Genomic DNA, 20,609 nt, shown 5'->3' with positions numbered 1-20,609 from the left:
CAAAGGTACTTAGATATTGGGCAGCTCCCAGCCGGTCAATCAATTCATCCGCCCTAGGGATCGGATGAGCATCAGTTTTGGTCACTGAATTCAGTCCCCGATAGTCCACACAGAACCTCAGTTCTGGTTGGGCACCCGGTGGTGCAGCTTTTGGTACTAACACCACCGGACTGGACCAGGGGCTGCTAGAAGGTTCGATCACTCCTAGCTCCAACATCTTAGTGACTTCACTATGAATGCTGGCCTTCACCTTGTCTGACATCCGGTAGATCTTGGACTTCACAGGTGGGCTGTCTCCTGTGTCCACGTCATGGACGCACAGGTGAGTCCTACCCGGGACAAGGGAGAACAACGAGGAGTACTGCCCCAGGACCTGGCGACAGTCCTCCTGCTGTTCAGGAGTTAGAGATGGGGAGAGAATCACTCCCTCCACCGACCCATCCTTCTCTTGAGACGCAAACAGATCAGGGAGAGGCTCGCTTTCCACGTCCTCTCCTCCGTCAGTCACCATCATCAAGATGACTTCGGGCCTCTCGTGGTGGGGTTTGAGGCGGTTGGCATGCAGCACCCGCAGGGGCTGACGAGGGGTCTTCAGGTCCACCAAGTAGGTAGCCTTACCCTTCTTCTCCAACACCTCAAAGGGTCCTGACCAGCGATCCTGGAGGGCACTAAGCTCTCCTGGTTCGATCACCCACACCTTCTGGCCAGGCTCCAACTCCACCGGGTGAGCGTTGTGGTCATACCACGCCTTCATTACTGCTTGGCTGGCTTCCAAGTTGTCAGAAGCTTGCTTCCACAACTTAGCCATTTGGCTCCGGAAGGCCAGCATGTAGCTCACCACATCCTGGGGGAGCTTTCTGGGAGTTCTTTCCCATCCGTCTCTCACCAGGTTGAGAGGTCCACGTACAGGGTGCCCATACAGAAGCTCGAAGGGGCTGAAGCCCACTCCCTTCTGTGGCACTTCCCTGTAAGAAAAAAGTAAACAGGGTAGGAGGACGTCCCATTTCCTCCGCAGGCTTTCAGGCAGACTTCTGATCATGCCTTTCAAGGTTTTGTTAAACCTCTCCACCAGACCATTTGTCTGGGGGTGGTAAGGAGTGGTGAACCGGTATGTCACTCCACACTCCTTCCACATTGCCCGCATATACGCTGACATGAAGTTGGTCCCCCTGTCGGACACAACTTCCTTGGGAAAACCCACTCGGGTAAAGATTCCCATCAGGGCCCTTGCCACAACAGGTGCTGTTATGGTCCTCAGAGGTATTGCCTCTGGGTACCGTGTGGCATGATCCACCAGAACCAGGATAAACCTGTGACCAGCTGTAGTTGGCGGATCTAATGGACCCACAATGTCGATGCCCACCCTTTCAAAGGGGGTGCTAACGACAGGAAGTGGTTCCAGGGGAGCTTTCAGCTTCACCCCTGTTTTCCCACTGGCTTGGCAAGACACACATGTCCGGCAGTAGGTATCGGACGACACTTTCATCTGAGGCCAATAAAAGTGTGGGACAAGACGGGCGAAGGTCTTGTCTTGCCCCAGGTGTCCTGCCAATGGTATCTCGTGAGCCAACTCTAAAAGGAAGGCTCGATAACGTTGAGGGACTACCAAGGCTCGTGACGATCCATGTAGGGGTGCCTTGGGTTCACTGTAGAGGAGGCCATCCTCCCAGTAAACACTGTAGTTCCCTTCAACGTTCCCTGCTGCCTGGGCTTCGGCCTGTCGCCTCAGCCCCTCAAGGGTAGGGCACTCCCTCTGGCCCTGGCAGAATTCCTCCCTGGACGGGCCTCCCTCCACGTGCCACTCGGCCGGGATGGGTAGGTCCTCCAGGTTGGTAACGTCCCCCTCCGCAGACTCCTGGTCCACCACCTCCGGTGGCCTATCCGTCCTACGGGGTGGAGACGCCGAGGCAGGCTCCTCCTGTCCTCGGTTCTTCCCTTGACTGGCAGCTGGCTGGGCCTTTGTTCCAGGCTCCAGCCGGAATGAACTCCCTCTTCGGGTAGTCGCGGACCTTGTGCTAACACAGGCCCAGTCAGGTGTACCCAGCATCTCGGTGTGAGTCCGGTATTCCACCTCCTTCCAAGCGTTGTGCTCCATGTCATTGCCCAGCAGACAATCGACTGGCACGGCAGGGCTTACGGCAACTCGAAGTGAACCTGCAACCCCCCCCCATTCAAAGGGAACCTCAGCCACGGGATAGTGGCCGGTTCTGCCGTCAGCCATCGCGGCTGGGTGGAGTACATCGGGAATTACCTGCTCTGGAGACACCAGTTGGCTACGCACCATAGTCATACTGGCTCCTGTGTCTCTCAGAGCCTCCCCTCTTTGGCCGTTGATGGTGACCCACTGCCCATACTTTGCGGTATTTGCGGGCACCTGGATCTTAGGAACCATCTCCCGTTCTCCCAGGGACACTAAAGTGACACCCGCCCACTCCCTTCCCTTAGTTAAGGGCATCTCCTCCCCGAGCACTACACTAGCTACTCCGGGGGGCTTTCCTCCGGTGGGAGGGGGTGATCGTTTCTGACACTTCGGATCTCCTTTATAGTGTCCAACGCCACCGCACTCGTAGCAATGGACAACCCTTGGCTGCTGACTCTGGCCAGGATTAGGGTTTCTGGGCGGGTTAGCCTTAGAGGTGAATCCTGTTCCCTTCCCTTGGAAGTTATTTTGGGGGCCTTTGGAGAACTCCTTTTTCTTTTCCCCTCCTTCTTTCTTCTGGGGGGCGCCCTGTCCGGCCTTTTGAGTATCCCCTCCAGTCCCCCTTGTGGACACCCGGGTACTAGCCCAAATGTCCGCCTCCTCAGCAAGCTTCCGGGGACTGGTCAGCTTGCTATCCACCAGGTGTTGCCGCAGTTCAGGGAAACATTTCTCGAGTAGGTGTTCCTTCAATACTAGGTCAAACAGCTCCTCGTAGTTCCTTACTTCACTGCCTTGAATCCAACCTTCCAGTGCCTTCTTTGCATAGTCCAGGAAGTCCACCCAATCCTGTGTGCCCAGTTTGTGACTACCCCTGAACTTCTGTCTGTACTTTTCCGGAGTTAGTCCAAACTTTCTGATGAGCGCCAGTTTCATGGTGGGGTAGTGGGTTTGCTCCTCCTCTTCGAGGGCCAATAAAGCATCCCTTCCAGCTGGAGGCATGTACTTATACAATCCCCCTCCCCAATACTTCGCTGGAACCCCATGGGCCCTCAATGAGACCTCATAGGCTGCTAGCCACTTGGCGATGTCGTCACCCGCCCCATAGCTCGCTACAATGTCCTTTGGCAGGTAAGGTTTGGATTCCCTGGTGGACTCTTGGTTTTGGCTGCCACCATTAGGAACAGGTTGTGCCCCGATTCTCAAAATCTGAAGATCTATTTCTTTCAGTCGCAATTCATGGGCCATCCTCTGCTCCTCTTTCTCCTTTTCCAGCCTTGCTAAGTCCCATGTGAGCTGTCTCTTCTCTCTCCGGTCTGTTAACTCCACTTCGGATAAGCCCCCACTAGAGACAGTGCTGCCCTTCCTAGAAAGTGTCCTGGGCCCTGCGGACAGGTTCCCCACCTCAGGTTGGTACATCTCAGCCCCCTCGGGGTCAGGCTCTCCATCCCTGTCTTCTTCCTCAGCCTTGCTTTCCCTGCGTGCCTCCCCCCAAGCCCTTAAGCTGGTTTGGAGTGCACCCTTCTTTGCTCCTGGGGGACAGTACACCCCCTCTCGCTGGCAAAACTCCCTGAGTTGGGCCACAGTGTACGTGTCTAGATTTTCAAGAACAAACTCCATCTTGCCCACTCAGGTTAGAGGACAGGTTTTGTGTAGTAACAATGCAGGGGGGTACCTTTAGTAATACCTCCTCCCACCACCAGAGTAAATTTGGAAAAAACAAAAACCCACAATTTGGAAGGCCGCTGTGAGAAAACTCCCGGTGTAGGCCTATGGACTACCCACAGTTATTGTTGAGTATATGTAGGCACAGCTCTATCCCACCACTGAACACCAATTTATGTTGGAAAACCACTCCCACACTAGAAGGGGTGGTGGTGGTCTTCCGGACACACTGTGGTAGCTTGGCTCGAGTGGTCAGGAAACAGGCGCAGTGCTAAGCATACAATATACCCATACAATAACCATGCGTGCATCCGTTCCAAAAACGACTCTACACCGTAAAAATTATGAAAATATGCTTTCTTTATCTTTTTTCTCTCAGTTGCTGATTGGGAAAATAAATAACAATCACAATATACAAATTCTTAAATAGAGCAGGTCAAATAAATATTTGCTGTTTGCTGAAATAAATAGGGTTGATCATAAATAACAGGGCATAAATACAAGTGCAATATATACAGACAATTAAATACTTTGAGGTAATAAATACTGTACCAATAAATACTGTACCAATAAATACTGTACCCCAACAAGTCCTGTGGACCTATAAATACAGTGCAGCAATAAATAGATAAGAACTTAATAAATACAGTATCCCCAATAAATAATTAACAGTATACAGCAACACTCATGAAGCAGATGACACTTCAATTCTGAAGGGCTGATTTGGCCCAGGCACAGCTTGTAGGGTTGTGGTAGGCCTGAGGGGTACTACTCCCTGGCTGAGGCAAAGGCTGAGGCCTAAACTGAGGTAGATCAAAGGGGGGGGGGGAAATTCCAATGCCCTGGCTTCCCTCTCCACACAACCTCTCTAGGTTAGTCCCAGTTCACCCCAGGCACAGTCAGGTGGGTTTCAGCACCTCCCTAGCCCCTTAGAGTAGTCTCTCAGGTCTCCACAGGGCCTAAGGCGCCCTCTACTCCACTTACTGCCCTTTTCTGATGTTCCGACGCCGCTGGAGTCGTGTCGACGCCGTGAGGCGGTTCCGGTTCGGTCTCGGCGGCCTCGGCACAATGTCAGTTCTTTGACGACGCCGGCAGGCGGTTCCGGTCCGATGTCGGTGGCCTCGGTTCGACCTCTACCTTCGATTCGACGGCGTCGGGCAGGCTCCACACGATGTCGACTTCGGGCGGCTCCGGTCCGATGGCGCTCTCGGCTCCGATGACGTCGGCCGGCCTGGCCTCGCTGTCGACTTCCGGCGACTCCGGGGTGCGATCCTCACCCCCGACCTCCGGTGCTCCTCCTCACAGGTTCCGGGCGACTCCGGAGTGCGATCCTCACTCCCGACCTCCGGTGCTCCTCTACCTCGGTCTCCGACGACTCCGGAGGGCGGACTTCACCCTCCCGATGACGCCGCTCACTCGACCTCGGTTCACTTCCTTCTCGACCCTTGGTATTCCTCTCGACCTCCGCCGGCGCCCTCTTACGACCTCAGGCGGCTCCGGGTACGACGTCTGCTACCTCAGTTAGCGCCGCTTCTCCACCTCGGGCTCCAGGTCTTCGGCTACTCGACGCCAGGCTCCAGGGAAACCAGTTCTCAGGTCAGAATCTTGCTGCTTTCTTGGTTCTAAGGCCTGTTCCTGCTGTCCAGGTCCTTAGGATGGTTTTCTTCTGACTTCTTCCCACACAGGGCTATAGGCTGGGATCCATCAGTAGGGACCAGTATCAAGGGTGGGTTTATGGACCCCACTCCAGGCACAAGTTTCCACCCCTGCTGCTTCACTCCTTCCTCCTTCACTGTTGTGCTCCTCTCTCTTCACCAGTCAGGTGCCAACTGCCAGCTCCAACTGCCAACTGCCTCTCTTATCCTCCCAACATTCTAAACGGTTTCCAACTGTCACACAGTTCTGGAATCTCCTGGAAGGTTCTGGAAAGTGCTGGTAGGTTCCAGTGGATGCTGGTGATGTCACAGGAGGCCACCATTTTGTGCTTCAGACCCTCAGACAGAAGTTTCAGGGGTAGCTAAAATGGCTCCCTGAATCTGTAGCAACACTAAAAAAAATCTGGTGGTTCCCAAAAAGGAAAAATTCAAACAGGGTTTGAGGCAAAAGTGGGACAAAATAAATAATGATGAGGAGGGACCACCCAAAGGGCTGACAGGTCTAACACTCTCTATAACGCTCCTCCTCCAAAATCCTCTGGGCCTCTCTTCGAGAACGGATCCGAGGACCCGGCGTCGGCGCCGCCGTAAGTGGAGGCCGCGGCGCCGGAGGAGTAGGCAGCGCCGAGCGTGGAGCAGATGGAGTCGGCAACGGCGTCGAGGAAGGCTCCGAAGGCAAGCGATCCAGACGAAGCCGGGATGGATCTCCAGACGGCGCCGGGAACTGCCATGAAGGAGCCATCGGCAAGAAGGGCATAAAAGGAGCCTGAGCATAATGCTGCGGCACTCCCAAGGTGTATGCCATTGGACCCACGGGACCAGATGGTACGCCGGATGGGAAGGCAGCCCTTTGAAAAACCCCATACATCGCATTGAGGAAATGCGTTGGATCTGCACATGGAGTGGGGAATTGCAGGTATGGGTTCGACCCTGCGTCCGGTCGAGGAGTATCAGGTCCCGGAGGTTCAGCTGGCACCGGAGAAAGTTCTTCCTCCTGATCTGGATCGGCGTCGGAAGCTGGAGACTCCACTGGTGCCGGGGACTGCGCCAGAGTCAACTTCGGCGAAGGCGTCTTCTTTGGAGACATACGAGAAGGGGAAGGAGAAGGAGAAACAACTTCATTGCTTCGGCGCCGAGGCGACGGCGACCTCGAAGCCTTACTCCTCGGCGATCGGCGCCAAGAGCTATGCTTCCTCTTCTTACGGTGTTTCTTCGACTCCGAAGAGTCGGAAGTCGACGACTCCGGCCTCGACTTCTCCTTTTTCCTACCTCTTCTTTCCTTCTTCGCCTTGGCCATGAAGAGTTTTGCCTCCCTCTCCTTCAGGGCCTTGGGGTTCATCTTTCTACAAGAGGAGCAGTCATCCACATCATGGTCAGATGAAAGGCACCATAAACAATCTTCGTGGGGTTCAGTAATGGACATGTGGCCCCACATTCCCTACAAGGTTTAAAACCTGACTTTCTCGTCGAAGACATGGCTTAGCCAGAAACAGTAACCCACTGCAAGACAACAAAGTAGCAGGAGACTGCTGGAAAACCGTTACGCGTCGATGGCGCGGAAAATAGGGAACGGACGCCATCGCGCCGACGTGGCTCTCTTATGGCTCCGGTGACATCATACGGAGTCGCGAGCAGAGCCGAGGTATTATGACGTCCACGTCGGCGTAGAGAGCTGGGGAAAAAGGTTCAGTGGAATGCTGGCGCAGGGGATATTCACAAGGTGAGGAATCCACTGGCAGATGTATCCTTCAGAAATGGATACTCCAAAAAAAGGCAGTTATAACTTTAATTTTTTTTTAGCCAATAGCGGAAAGATGGTCCAGGTGATGAGACCCCTAGAGCTCAATCACTACAAGCTGTTCTGTTTACTATCACCCACACTACAAATCCAGGTTTTCCTTTGTTAACTCAAGTTACTTCCATTAGTACATCTGCATGTTATATCAAGCACAATAAAGTTACAAACATTAGCCTCGAAAAACAGCAATAGGAGTAAATCATTCTTGATGGTCTTGTTTAACGTAAGGCACCTGAGAAGGAGCTGAAGTAGACCTCTGAATAAAAGACAGCAAGAGCAGCTGATTTGATGTATCACAGAAACTCTCCATCCAGTAAAGAAGAGACCGTTTTAAATGATAGGACAGATAGTCTGGTCGCTTTGGAAATAGCTACATTTAAGAGGCAGCATTAAAACAATCTGCAAGGCTACAGATAGAGAAACCTAGGTTCAATCCTACCCTACCCAAATTGCCTCCAGCTGTTCAAGTTCAGGGACATGCAAACATTTTAAACAGATTAAGGGCTTGTATACAATACAGGTACTATTTATCACACATGATAAATACAGATATCCTGGGGTTTGTTATTTATCAGGTACGATAAATAGCACCTATTACGAGTTATTGATAATTAACTTGTGGATTTTGGTGTTTAACACAATAAAATCTGCATGGTGCTGTAAATACTGTACACATTTCCCCTGTTAAATTTCGGTAGGGTTGACCAACAAATGTTGGGTTATTTAATGCATCCGATACTTATCAGACACGTTAAATAAAACCAAACTCTTAATTCCATCCTATGCGTAAACAGGGGTGTACGCATGGGACGGAATTAACTGCCCAACTTTTAATCATGGCCTACGTCTTGGAGACACTGCCCGAGCACAGCTGCCATACAACATACTCTCTTACTTTGAGAATGGCAACTTTCGTTTATATGATGAAAACCTTTATTGTGTTGGAGTGCCATCATAGACACACTGAAGGCTACAAACCACTGAGCAGGATAATTAAGTTTTATACTCCTTTAGGCAGTCGCAGTTCAACAATGTAATAAATATGGATCGATCAGGCAAGTATCAATCATCAGCAGTGTAGAGGCCATGATAGTTAGGTTTACTATGAATCAGGGTAAGGAGCTCAAGAGAAATACCAAAAGGAACAGCAGTCGGTACGCTAGGGAGAGATCTGGAACACACTGATTAGAGTGACATTGCTACTGTTTGCGCTATCCTTTTCCAGAGTTATCATTCATCTGCTGTCTGTCAGAAGAGTGGATTTACCGCTTGTAATGGCTGAAACAAATAGGGATCCCATAGAGGGCTCCTCTCAAAAATATGGGATTCTGGTCTGGGAACTCGAATGTCCTACACTCCCTCTGAGATGGCACTTCACTTCCATGGTGGATTCCAGAATTTCTGATAATACAGGCATCCCCAATCTTAAGTGAGGTATATTCTAGAAAGTCCTAAACAGATCTTAAGCTTCCACTTATATCAGTTTTTGCTGCTCTTTTGTGGAAGATCACCACACTGTCAAACTGAGAAATTTTACAGGATGAATTCTGAACAGTGAAGAGAATATGCCATCGATTTTGAGACTACTAGTTTTATCCTGAGTATCATGTTGGTTAAGGCTATTCCTTTTAGAACAAAGCTTGCTTCGACAATGGTTCTAGAGTTCTGCCTCTACGAGCTCTATAAGCCTGGATTATGTGGTGACCTGTGCTTTCTTTCTCTTCTTCTCTTTCTTTCTTAGCGAACACTGGACAAACACATAGTTTCTGTGTGGGATGCCCTGGGGTCCTAGTGATTTCTGCTAAGTTAGGAGGTGCAGGAACTACACCTCTGTTTGCTCTTTTAGGAACTTGTGATAGAATGTTTCCTTTTTATTACACAAAAGGCTCAGCCTGGAACTCAGGTGAGCGGCTTCTCTGTGCCCTCCACCTCTTCAATGGCATCTCTTGACATATATCATACTCTTATAGTGATGGAGAATCTGGCAAGTAAACGCATAGATTGTGTTTGCCCTTCTGAGACTCCAGCAGGAACAATGGAAAAAAGAGCAGGTATGGAGGTTGAAGAGGAGAGCTGTGGAGAGATTCTTCTTGGTAAATGTGAGAAACACAAACATTCTAATGTCAGGCAAAACAACATGAATATGGAAATGTTAAGATGACAAGTGAAGTCAGATCTTTGCCTCAAAATGCTTTTAATAGTGAACAAGCTTATAAAAGGTACTGCTGTATTCAGAGACTCTTGGCTTCAAGGGAGGAAAAATGAAATGCCTGACATAGATGTATGGCATCCTGACACATTTTGATTCCTGAAATGAGGAGAGTCATTTCTACAATGTAATTATTAATGTATATGTGCACCATTTCCTGCTTCATTTCCCTCCTTTTGAGGGAGAAATAAAAAGAGGGCCTTTTAGCCAAATGCATTTTATGGTGTCATTGTTTTAACCATAGTTTTCTTTCAAATAAAAAGAGACAAATATTACATCTCCTATGAGCATGGTGTCTTTAGGAGATCTTAAAAAAAAATTAACATTTTAAATTAAAGTATGTACCAGAGTGCCACACATGTGGATTATATGATGAACCGCAAAATGCAGGAACCGTTTCTGGAACTGCAAGATAAAATACACGTCCTGCAAATTCAAGGATACCATTCAATTCCCCCTCTAGAGCAGAAAGAATCTGGCCAGCATATGGAATTTCCCGTCTGAGGAAAGGTGTCCAGGAACCAAAGATCTAGGATCATCATCACCTTTCTTGGGGTACCGATAACGTACCAGGAGTACCAATAAAGTACTGAGGAGGCCCTTCTCAGTCACAGTGACCCTCTCTATTGCCCTTTTGATCACTTTCTTGGACAGCATTGAAGCATATTTCAGCTGAAGTCCGGGCAAAAACAAGAGGAACATGAAAAGGGACGGCATACCCATTTTGAAAAGCATCCAAGACCCATTGGCTTGAGGTAAGTGCTTTCCAGCTGGACAGATGACTAGGAGGAGAAGGACTACTGCGCTTCCCAATGACCTAGCTGCTGCCACCACCTCATCTCCTGAAGCTTTGAAAGGGCAGCATGGCCAGAAGTAGAGGTTGAGAAGATTGTCTCTGGCAATAGGCAAGGCCAGAGAGTATCCATAAAATTCCCAGTACAGCTGGTGAAATTGGCAGGCAGGAGACATAAGCCTAAAAAGAGAACCAGCTTTCTTTGAAAAGCTCCAAGTTAAGTTTATTTTTTCTCCAAAGAGCCTGGAGCTATTAAATGACATTTCCATCAGGGACATCTGCACATCTCCAAAGAAACCTGTGGCGTGCAGCCAGGCATGGAACGGACTACCACCCTGGTGAATATAGCACGGTCAAACCAGTCAATGTTATTCAAAAGTCAGTAAAATGTTCTTTTCTGCATCCTGTCCATGATGAACCATCTGAGCAAACAAGCTGCAAAAATCCTCAGATAGATTGGTGAAGATCTCCGTTGTCACGTACTAGAGGGCCTGTATATACCATTCTAAAAGGCTAAGTGCATTAAAGAGCCTCAAAGCCAACCTGATGGAGGAGAAGACTCTTTCCCAATGTATCAAGGTGCTCTGACTCCCTGCCGGCAGACCCGTGGGACAGCTATTATCTTACTGCTTACTTGCTAACCTGTAGGACTAGGCTTTCCAATGTCGGATGCAGAGTCAAGAAGGCTGGTTCCACCAAGGCAGGTCTTAGCAATTATCAATAAGTTTGCTTACTGACCGCTCTGTGGGAGGCTTGAACCATGCCTCCATCAAAGCCTCCAGCAGAGCCTCTTTGACAAACTGCAATGGGACAAAAGTTGTAGGACCTCGCTGTAAAGTTTCTGTGATTAAATTCACCTTAGTATCCACAGTGGGCAATTGAAATCCTAGAACCTCTGCGAACAACCACTTCAAAGAAAGAGCATAATTTGGTGTGTGGGGTGCCCAATGGAGAATCCATCAGTCTCATCAGAGGTATCAAGGCCACTAGCACTTCGTAGGTGTAAATACAAAGCAGCATCAGTGTAGTGAGGATAGAGTAAATTGTCCACGTCTTTGTCATCTTTATTATGGGGAACAAGTTGAATAACCTGTTCAGTCATTTGTAATAGTGGTGTTGAGGCATGAACATCATTGGGAACTCTTCTGGGACTAGGAGCATGTCCTCAGTAGTTTTGTACAGAGACATCAGCCAAGATCTAGTCTATCGTGGCTCTGGACCTGAACAACAAGTTACTTATCTTTGGTAACAATGTATCTGGTAGAGACATATTTTAGTTGTAGATTCCTTAACTTAGAATTTCCCCCAGGTGTTAGTCTGGATCTGGAGATTTTTTTTTTTAAACAGCAGTACCCCCGAGCATCGGTAGGTGGCGTCAGTAGGCTCCGTGTCCGTTGTGGGGCTGGGATGACGTTGCAGGACCTATATAGGCGCCGCCCATGCACGCAGACGTCAGTTCTTAACACAATTTTCCACACCAGAAGCGCAGAGTCATGAAAGACACTGACCACTGGTGCATCAAAACTAGGGCCCTTTAGGGGAGTCCCAATTCCAAGAAATCAGTTTGCAGAGCAGGGAGGATGGGTGTGGTGGTAAGGAAGCTAATATATGTCTCATCATTACTGAAAGTAAGTAACATATTCATCTGATAGAGACTATTAGTTCTTTACCTTAGAATAGATACACCAGCAATATCAACACCAGAGGAGGGTTTGCAAATCAAGATCACACTAGGCTGTCCTGGAGGTCCGAATGGGCTAAGTAGCCTTCCCCGCCGGACTTGGCTATTAAGGCAGTAGTGTCTAGTACACGTGTGCAGGGACACCCACGTCGCTGCCTGACAGATATTAAGGACCATCAATAGATAGTCCGTTTTTGTACAGCCTGACCTTTTTTGGCACCCACATAAGCCAATGAAGAGTTGATCATCCACCTGGAAGTCTTTGGTATGGTCAAGATAGAAAAACAACGCACGTTTTAGATCCAGGCGGTGGAGTCTCTCCTCCTCTTTGGAGGGATACGGGGAGGGTAAAATGTGGGCAGAGTAATGGATTGTCCCGCATGAAAGGGTGTGGCCCCTTTAGGGAGGAACAAAGCTTTTGTTCGAAGCACCACTTTTTCCTGTATGGACAGACAGATAAGGAGGTTTGGAAGATGGAGCCTAAGCTTGCTAACTCCGAGAGCAGAGGTAATGGCAATAAGAAAATAGCAGTTTTAAGAGTTAGAAGCCTGAGAGGGCAATTTTGAAGAGGTTTGATGGAGCACACATAAAAAAAAGGTCAAGACTAAATTCAAATCCCACTAGGGCATTATGAAAGGGGACGGAGGAAACAAGTGAGTAAGGCCCTTAAGGAACCTATTCACAATGGGAGACCTGAACAAGGAAGGCTGTTCGTGGACACGAGAGCTTGGTGGCAGTTGTGGATAAGCATTTTAAGGATTTTTGAGTCGGCACTTTGTTAGATCGATAATACGAGTTCACCCACTTTTTAGAGGGCGATTAATAGGAGTGATCAGCCTTAGTGAATCAGCTTCTGGGATTTTTGCTCAACATATAGGAGTTTTAAATGGCACAATATCACAGAATATCACTGTAGACTTGTTTAGATTGTTGCGGATATACTAGTGAACTGTGAAATTAAGACAGCAAGTTTTTTGAGACTGGTTCTTTTCTTTGTTTTTTGTGGAAACAGACGAATAATTGCAAGAAATAATAAGGATTTGGATTGAGGAATATGAAGAGCAGATATTCAGGATGAAGAAAGCTATTTGTAGAAGGTATGTACCACAATAAAACACATTGATTGGTGTAAACATAAAAGATTTGGGATTGTGGATGAATATAGGATTTTTACGAGGACTAATCTCTTTTGTCCTAGTATATTTTTATAAGAAGATTATCAAGTGGTGTGTGAAAAATATATACTGCCACGTTGGAATCAAACACAGTCTGGAATAGAGCTGAACTGAAAAATATAAGCATCAACTTAAACTCAAAATACGGACAATACAACGAATTAGGTAGGTTTTTGATTGGTCCACTGTGCCTGTAACAAGGCCTAGGCGCCCCCTCCTGCTGACGCCGCTTGCAGCCTTCTCCTGCCTGCCGCTTCCCGAGCGACCCAGCCGCCGCTGAGCCGCCCGCCTGCCCCAGACTTTCCCGCCGCTGCCTCCCTGCGGCCCCGCCCGCCCATTCGCCGCCCCGCTCCCGCCACCCAGCTGACCCGCCCTCCCGGCTCCTTACTTATGACGCCCACGCGCAGCGGGCGCGCCGATTGTGCGCCAAAGGCAAGCCCGTCTGCGCCCGTCCGCGCCTGGACCGCGCCCAGCGCCAGGACCCCTGGCCCCCGTGAACACCAGCCAACACGACGGACTTACGACCCCACCACCCTCAACGCACTCAAAGCCGGCCGGAACCGCGCCTGCTACCCAGCCACCCCGAGACGCACCCACGGACCCTTCACCTGCCAAGGCTGCAAATTCACCTGCCTCCGGACCTGCACCGCTCCCGCCAAGCCAGACACCAGCAACAACCACCTCAAGTGCATCCTGCTCAACACCCGCTCCGTCCACAGGCACGCTTGTCGAACTCTGGAACCTGCTCGACGCAACAGCACCAGACGTCGCCTTCCTCACTGAAACCTGGATGAACGCCTCCTCAGCGCCCGACATCGCCATAGCCATCCCGGACGGATACAAGATCACCCGGAGGGACCGCGTCAGCCAGACGGGAGGAGGCATCGCCATCGTACACAAGAACACCAGCCGCATCTCGACCAACTCCGACGAAACCTTCACCGCCGCCGAACACCTCCACTTCCAGATACACACTGACCCCAAGACCACCCTCAGAGGCACCCTCATCTACAGACCCCCGGGACCACGCACACAATTCAGCGAAGACATCGCAGACTTCATCAGCCCGCACGCCCTTCCCTCCGTTGACTACATCCTCCTAGGGGACCTCAACTTCCACCTGGAGAACAACAATGACAAACACCACCACCCTGCTGGACAACCTCGCCAACCTCGGACTCAAGCAACTGGTGAACACCCCCACCCACTACGCCGGCCACACGTTTGACCCCATCTTCTCATCCAGCAAGCACATCTCCTTCAGCCACTCCACCGGACTCCACTGGACCGACCACAGCTGCGTCCACTTCAGCTTCAGAAGAACCACGACCCACCACCACCCACAACAGGTTCCTCGCTGGAGCAAGATCACCGCCGAGCAGCTCACCGCCTCCCTCAGCCAGAACCCTCCCACCAGCACAATGGACCCCAACGAAGCAGCCAGCAACCTCACCAAGTGGCTGACCGCCTGCGCCGATGACCTCGCACCACTAAAGAACCCTCCCAGCAGACTCGGCTGCAAGAAAACCCCCTGGTTCACCGACGAACTCAAGGACTCCAATAAGAACTGCCGCACCCTCGAGAAAGCCTGGCGGCTCGACCAGACCACAGACAACAGAACCGCCCTCAAGCACGCCACCCGTAAACACCATCAGCTGATCCACGCCACCAAGAAGACAGCACTCAAAGAACGACTGGACAACAACGCCCACGACAGCAAGGAACTCTTCAGCATCGTCAAAGAGTTCTCCAACCCCAGCGCCGGAAACAACGACATTACTCCCTCACAAGACCTCTGCATCTCACTCGCCTCGTTCTTCCACCGCAAGATCGCCGACATACACAACAGCTTCGACGCACAGACCACGCACCCTACCACCGAACTAACGCCCGCCACCACCACCCTCTGCAACTGGACCCCGATTAGCACCGAAGACACCACCCGCACGATGAACACCATCCACTCCGGATCCCCCACCGACCCCTGCCCCCACCACGTCTTCAACACGGCCGACGCCATCATCACACCCCATCTCCGGGACATCATCAACACCTCCTTCCACACCGCCACCTTCCCGGAGAGCTGGAAGCACGCCGAGCTTAGCGCCCTCCTGAAGAAACCAACGGCAGACCCCACCGACCTCAAGAACTACCGTCCCATCTCGCTCCTTCCTTTTCCTGCCAAAGTCATCGAGAAGACCGTCAACAGACAGCTCGCCGCCTTCCTCGAGACGAACGGATCTCTCGACCCCTCGCAGTCCGGGTTTCGGGCCAACCACAGCACCGAGACCGCCCTGAGCGCAGCCACCGACGACATCAGATCCCTGATCGACAACGGGGAAACAGCGGCCCTCATCCTCCTGGACCTCTGCTGCGTTCGACACGGTCTGCCACCGCACCCTAGTGCAGCACCTCAGCAACATCGGAATCCAAGAGAAGGCACTGGAGTGGATCATCTCGTTCCTCGCCGGAAGAACCCAGAGAGTCCGCCTCCCCCCGTTCAGATCCGAGGCCACCGAATTCATCTGCGGCGTACCACAAGGATCATCACTCAGCCCAATCCTCTTCAACGTCTACATGAGCCCCCTCGCAGCCATCGCACACCAACACAACCTCAACATCATCTCCTACGCCGACGACACCAAACTGATCCTCTCCCTCACCAACGACACCGCCAGAGCCAGCCTACACGAAGGGATGAAAGACGTCGCCAAGTGGATGAAGAACAGCCGCCTGAAACTGAACTCAGACAAGACGGAAGTCCTCATCCTGGGATCATCCCCCTCCGCCTGGGACGATTCCTGGTGGCCCCCTGCCCTGGGCACCACTCCCAAACCAACGGACCACGCGCGCAACCTGGGCTTCATCCTGGACTCCTCCCTCTCGATGACCAGACAAGTCAACGCCGTCTCCTCATCATGCTTCAACACCCTGCACATGCTCCGCAAGATCTTCAGATGGATCCCCACAGAAACCAGGAAGACCGTTACCCAGGCACTCGTCACCAGCCGTCTGGACTACGGAAACACCCTCTACGCCGGAACCACAGCCAAACTTCCAACAAGACTCCAACGCATCCAGAACGCCTCCGCACGACTCATCCTGGACATCCCCCGACAAAGCCACATCACCGGACACCTGAGAGACCTGCACTGGCTCCCCGTCAGCAAGAGAATCACGTTCAGACTCCTCACCCACGCACACAAGGCTCCCCACGACCTGGGCCCCAAGTACCTCAACGACCGCGTGACCTTCTACACGCCCACCCGCCAGCTACGATCGACCAGCCACGCCCTCGCCACCGTACCACGCATCCGCAGAGCCACCGCCGGAGGAAGATCCTTCTCTTACCTGGCAGCCAAGACTTGGAACTCCCTCCCCATTCACCTTCGGCTAACCCAAGACCATCTCTCCTTCAGGAAGCAGCTCAAGACCTGGCTGTTCGAGCAGTAACGTACCCCTCCCCCCCCTCAGCGCCTTGAGACCCTTCCGGGTGAGTAGCGCGCTATACAAATGTCGTGATTGATTGAGTGATTGATTTGGAAGTCTCAGAAAGGCAGAGATAGCTGCAAGATAACACTGAAGGGTGCCCAAAGCACAGCCCTGTTGGGCCAAAGAAAGTATGTACAAGAGAATCTCTGAAAGAGGGGCAGAAAGGGGATCAACAGCCTTTGCGGTTCACCATGCCACAAATTTGTTTCCTCTGCAGGCGTAGAGGACGCCTGGCTGCCAAGATGATGTCACAGACTGCAGGAGGAAGGTCGAAAGCGGTCAACTGCCTCCGCTCAATCTCCACACAAGGAAGATGAGACTGGAGTGCCAGAAGGTTGATATGGAGACTGGACTCCACCCAAGACCAGACGCCTCTGTCTCTCCCAGGTGGCCGCCCCATCCCAGGAGCGACGCATCTGACACCACTGTTAGATCTGGTTGGGGAAGAGTGAGGGATCTGCCTCTGACCCAATCTTGGTTCGTTACCTACCACTGCAGTTGTTGTGCAGTTCCCTCCTAAATCTTGACATTGTCAGAAAGATTCCCGTGAAGTTGTGCCCACTGGAACTTAGCATTTATTTTTGCATTTGTCACACGAGTGGAACGGGTATGCCCAGACGTGGGTCCTGTGCTCTCCATGCCACTGGAGTCAAGCTATCCTGGCTGATGAGGGGTGAAACCCCAAAACTGGTCCTAGGATGTTTGTTTCCAGTCCAGGGCCTGGCAGTTCGGGCGGACTGTTCCCATTGGGTACAGGGTCGGGACTGATTTGCATATGGCTGGGTTCAAACTGGAATGGCATGGGGAGCAAAAGAAAACGATGGATTTAGGCCCAGATCTCTGTACTGGGGTGAATGTATGACATTGTTCTGCATTCTGTCCATCAATTGTTCTTTTTGCATTTGTCACCCGAGTGGGACGGGTATGCCCAGACGTGGGTCCCGTGCTCTCCATGCCACTGGAGTCAAGCTATCCTGGCTGATGAGGTGTGAAACCCCGAAACCTGTCACTCGGAGCATGACTTTGGCTCGTGGTCGCGCTCCAGGCATCAGAGGCACATGAGGTGCGTATCCGTTACGGATATCGTCCGATGACAGGAGCCGCAGGGCTTGAAGCCAGTCCTATGCTGGGACATCCTCGACGCAGCAGGAGACCAAGACTCAAAAAAGAAGAAGTCGACAAAAGTTGAAAAAGGACTATCCAAAAAACAACCAAGGGGTAGCTCTCCCCAGATCTGTGCTTAGGCTGGTGCGGAAAAAGAAATAACGGACATCATCGCGCATGGGCAGCATTTATAGAAGTCCTGCGACGTCATCCCGGAACCCACGATGCGAACATCTGACGCAGAGCGGACCGACGCCACCTACCGATGCAGGGGTACTGCTGTTGAAAAATCTCTGGATTTAGATGGACACCTAGGGGAAATTCTAAGGTAAGGAATCTACAACTAATAGTCTCGATCAGATAGTGGCATCAGAGTCAGAACAGAACTTCTGGAGTGGAGTCTGGCGCCAAACTGGCTCAAACTAATCTGGCCTCTGGCAAAGATATGGAGGCGAGAAAGGGTGCCAGTATGGGATAAGGCAAGGGTGTAACTAAAGTTGGCACCAGGGCGGCACTTGCCAGGGTAAGTCCGATTGGGTCCCCTTCTTACCGGGGGGGACTCAATCATCCACAAAAGGCGCATCATCACCTCCCTGCAGGTCTCCACCTGCTTAAGTGTCGATAATGCCTTGCAAAATTCAGAGCATATTGGCCTCCACTGTGGAATGGGATTGGAATCGGATGGTGACGGTGGAGTCGTATCTTTAGGATGCCGACCCTTTCTAGGAGCGGCAGGAAAGAGTGGAGTCTCACCAAACCTTTGGGAGCTTCGCAGAGAGTGGTCTTTTGACTTTTTGGACCTACCAAAGGATAGCAACCTGAGCCAGAACCTGAATCAGGACTTCGAAAGTCAGCAACCTCGCTTCTTGTATAAGGTGATGTGCACCTTTGTTTCATAGACGCAAATAGCATTGCAATGCATCAAAAAGCCAGTTATGTTGTGCACATTTGTGACGACATCCACTTCTGCAGGTGCGGCATAGTGCTATCTTCAGAGGTGACATTTTCCCTATGCACAGTTGTTAGACAATGTTTTCAAACTCAGTGAACACAAAGTTTGAGGGTGGAGCTGAGGATTCACATCAAAAGGCATGGGGAAAAAAAAGAATTAACATCAGCCAGTAGGAGTGATGCCTATACATGGCTCCACATTGTCATTTCCAGGTGTGTGTTTGGGAGAATTAGGCGTTTACCACAGGGTTCTTTACAGCTACCACCACCCTGTGTCAATGCTTACAGTCATCAACAGCAGTAGTGCAGCATTCCTCTTTAAGATATTGACAGCTCGATGCATTACTGTTGTGGGATTTCCCCTGTCCAGAAATTTGTCTGCAGTTTATCTTTAATAATAGTCATATCAGAGCTCTGGGAGACTAGTGATGTATTTCCATGCCTGCGCTGAAGTCTTATTCGACTCCTACACTGAAAGACCTCAAATCTGTTTTACTGTCCATTGTTGAGGGAAGCGCTCAAATTACCTGGATCACAGTGCTCCAAAGCATCTGTCATAATCATGTGGTTCTGCTATTCAGTTCCATGCTCCTCAACCTCCATTTTTAAAAGAACTGTACCCCACTTGTTGCCTTTAAGAAACCCAAAAGCAAGTTTATGTACTAGGCAACCAACAGGGAATCTCCTGTCTTCCATTCATTGGGGTGTGCATGTCTCTCACGAGACATCATACAGAGATTTGGATTGTGGAGATCCAACTCTAACAGCATCCTGTTGTTAACTCTGTACCACTACAAAAAAAAACAAGTTTGAACTGTACAGATTGTCAGAACATGAGGTAAACAACAGCCAGTTTAATGACCCTCTCGTAAAAAAAATGGTATCAAACTTTGTCAGTAGCTTTTGTTTCTCCTAGGAATGTACAGGAGTTAAACGTATCCAGGTACTCAACAAATAATAAACACTGGATTATAAAGAGTAGGAAGCAAAGAAAGGATTAATGCGGGACGAGGAAATATTTAGTGGTCTGCAAGCTAAAGGATAACACTGCAATTACAACTCATGCATTGTGGCCTGGGCTGCCAGAAGGGAGTGGGGGAGATTAAAATGTTAGGATCCACTTACTGTGTTGCTTTCCTCATCCGAGGCAGAGGGAACCGGAGCAGTATAGTGAAGGGGGGAGTACACCCAGCTCCTGTCATCGGGGGGCTGTTCAAGATGTAAGGGCCGCACGCAGTTCAGGAAGAGCAGCAGTAGCGGTGGCAGCACAGCAGTAAGCGAGGCAGAGAAGAAAAAAAAACAGAAGAAAAAGAAAAGGGAAAGAAAAAAGGAGTAGGAAACTTCAAGCAGAGGAAACGATAGAACACCTAAAGAAAAGGTTGGTGCTGTACTGTTTAGGAAGATTGCAGAGAAATTAAACTAAATAGAACCGGAGTGGATCTGGAGAGAGACACAAATATCTGTGGCTTGCTAAAGGGAAGTGCACAAGCAAGCATGCTCTGAACAGATTTCTGTTGTGGGTGTGACAAAATCTATGCACCATTTACTCATTCTAGTTCTTCACACACTTGCTTTAGGGGAAATGGAGTTTACTCACTATTGCCGGGATGAAAGTATATGGGCAGAACACGGAATGGATAACAGATTCAGGGAGACAATGGAAAGACAATGAAATGAGCTGACCCACACCACTTGTAGCAACACCCACATATGACCTGAATGATACCACAGGGATATAAAAAAGTTGAGAATGCTACTAGATAGTTGAGACTTTTAAACGTATCCTCATAGATATTCCAAAAGACTGTCAACAGATTGTGACTGACAAAAACCCCATCTGTAGGCGATGAGGGGAAACTGTAGCTTAGACTATCAGTTTTTTCAAATGTATGCGCAAGGAAACAGGAAAATGCGGATTGGATTCTTGTGATCTATAACTAAAACGCACC

At 50.4% G+C, this 20,609-nt stretch overlaps 1 protein-coding gene across 4 annotated transcripts in view; it reads right to left on the bottom strand.

The window, feature by feature from the left end:
* Positions 1-20,609, bottom strand: part of PIP5K1C (phosphatidylinositol-4-phosphate 5-kinase type 1 gamma) — a 156,120-nt gene that overhangs the window by 25,165 nt on the left and 110,346 nt on the right. For 3 of the 4 annotated variants that reach the window (XM_085638306.1, XM_085638307.1, XM_085638308.1), the window contains one exon: positions 19,786-19,869. The exons of the other annotated variant lie outside the window; for it this stretch is intronic. In XM_085638306.1, the coding sequence (XP_085494432.1) occupies positions 19,786-19,869 (84 nt within the window). The remainder of the gene's footprint in view (positions 1-19,785; positions 19,870-20,609) is intronic. 4 annotated transcript variants of the gene reach the window in all.

The sequence above is a fragment of the Triturus cristatus genome, chromosome 12, assembly GCF_964204655.1.
Source record: "Triturus cristatus chromosome 12, aTriCri1.1, whole genome shotgun sequence".
Classification (NCBI taxonomy): domain Eukaryota; kingdom Metazoa; phylum Chordata; class Amphibia; order Caudata; family Salamandridae; genus Triturus; species Triturus cristatus.
This window is presented reverse-complemented; position numbering and strand designations above follow the sequence as displayed.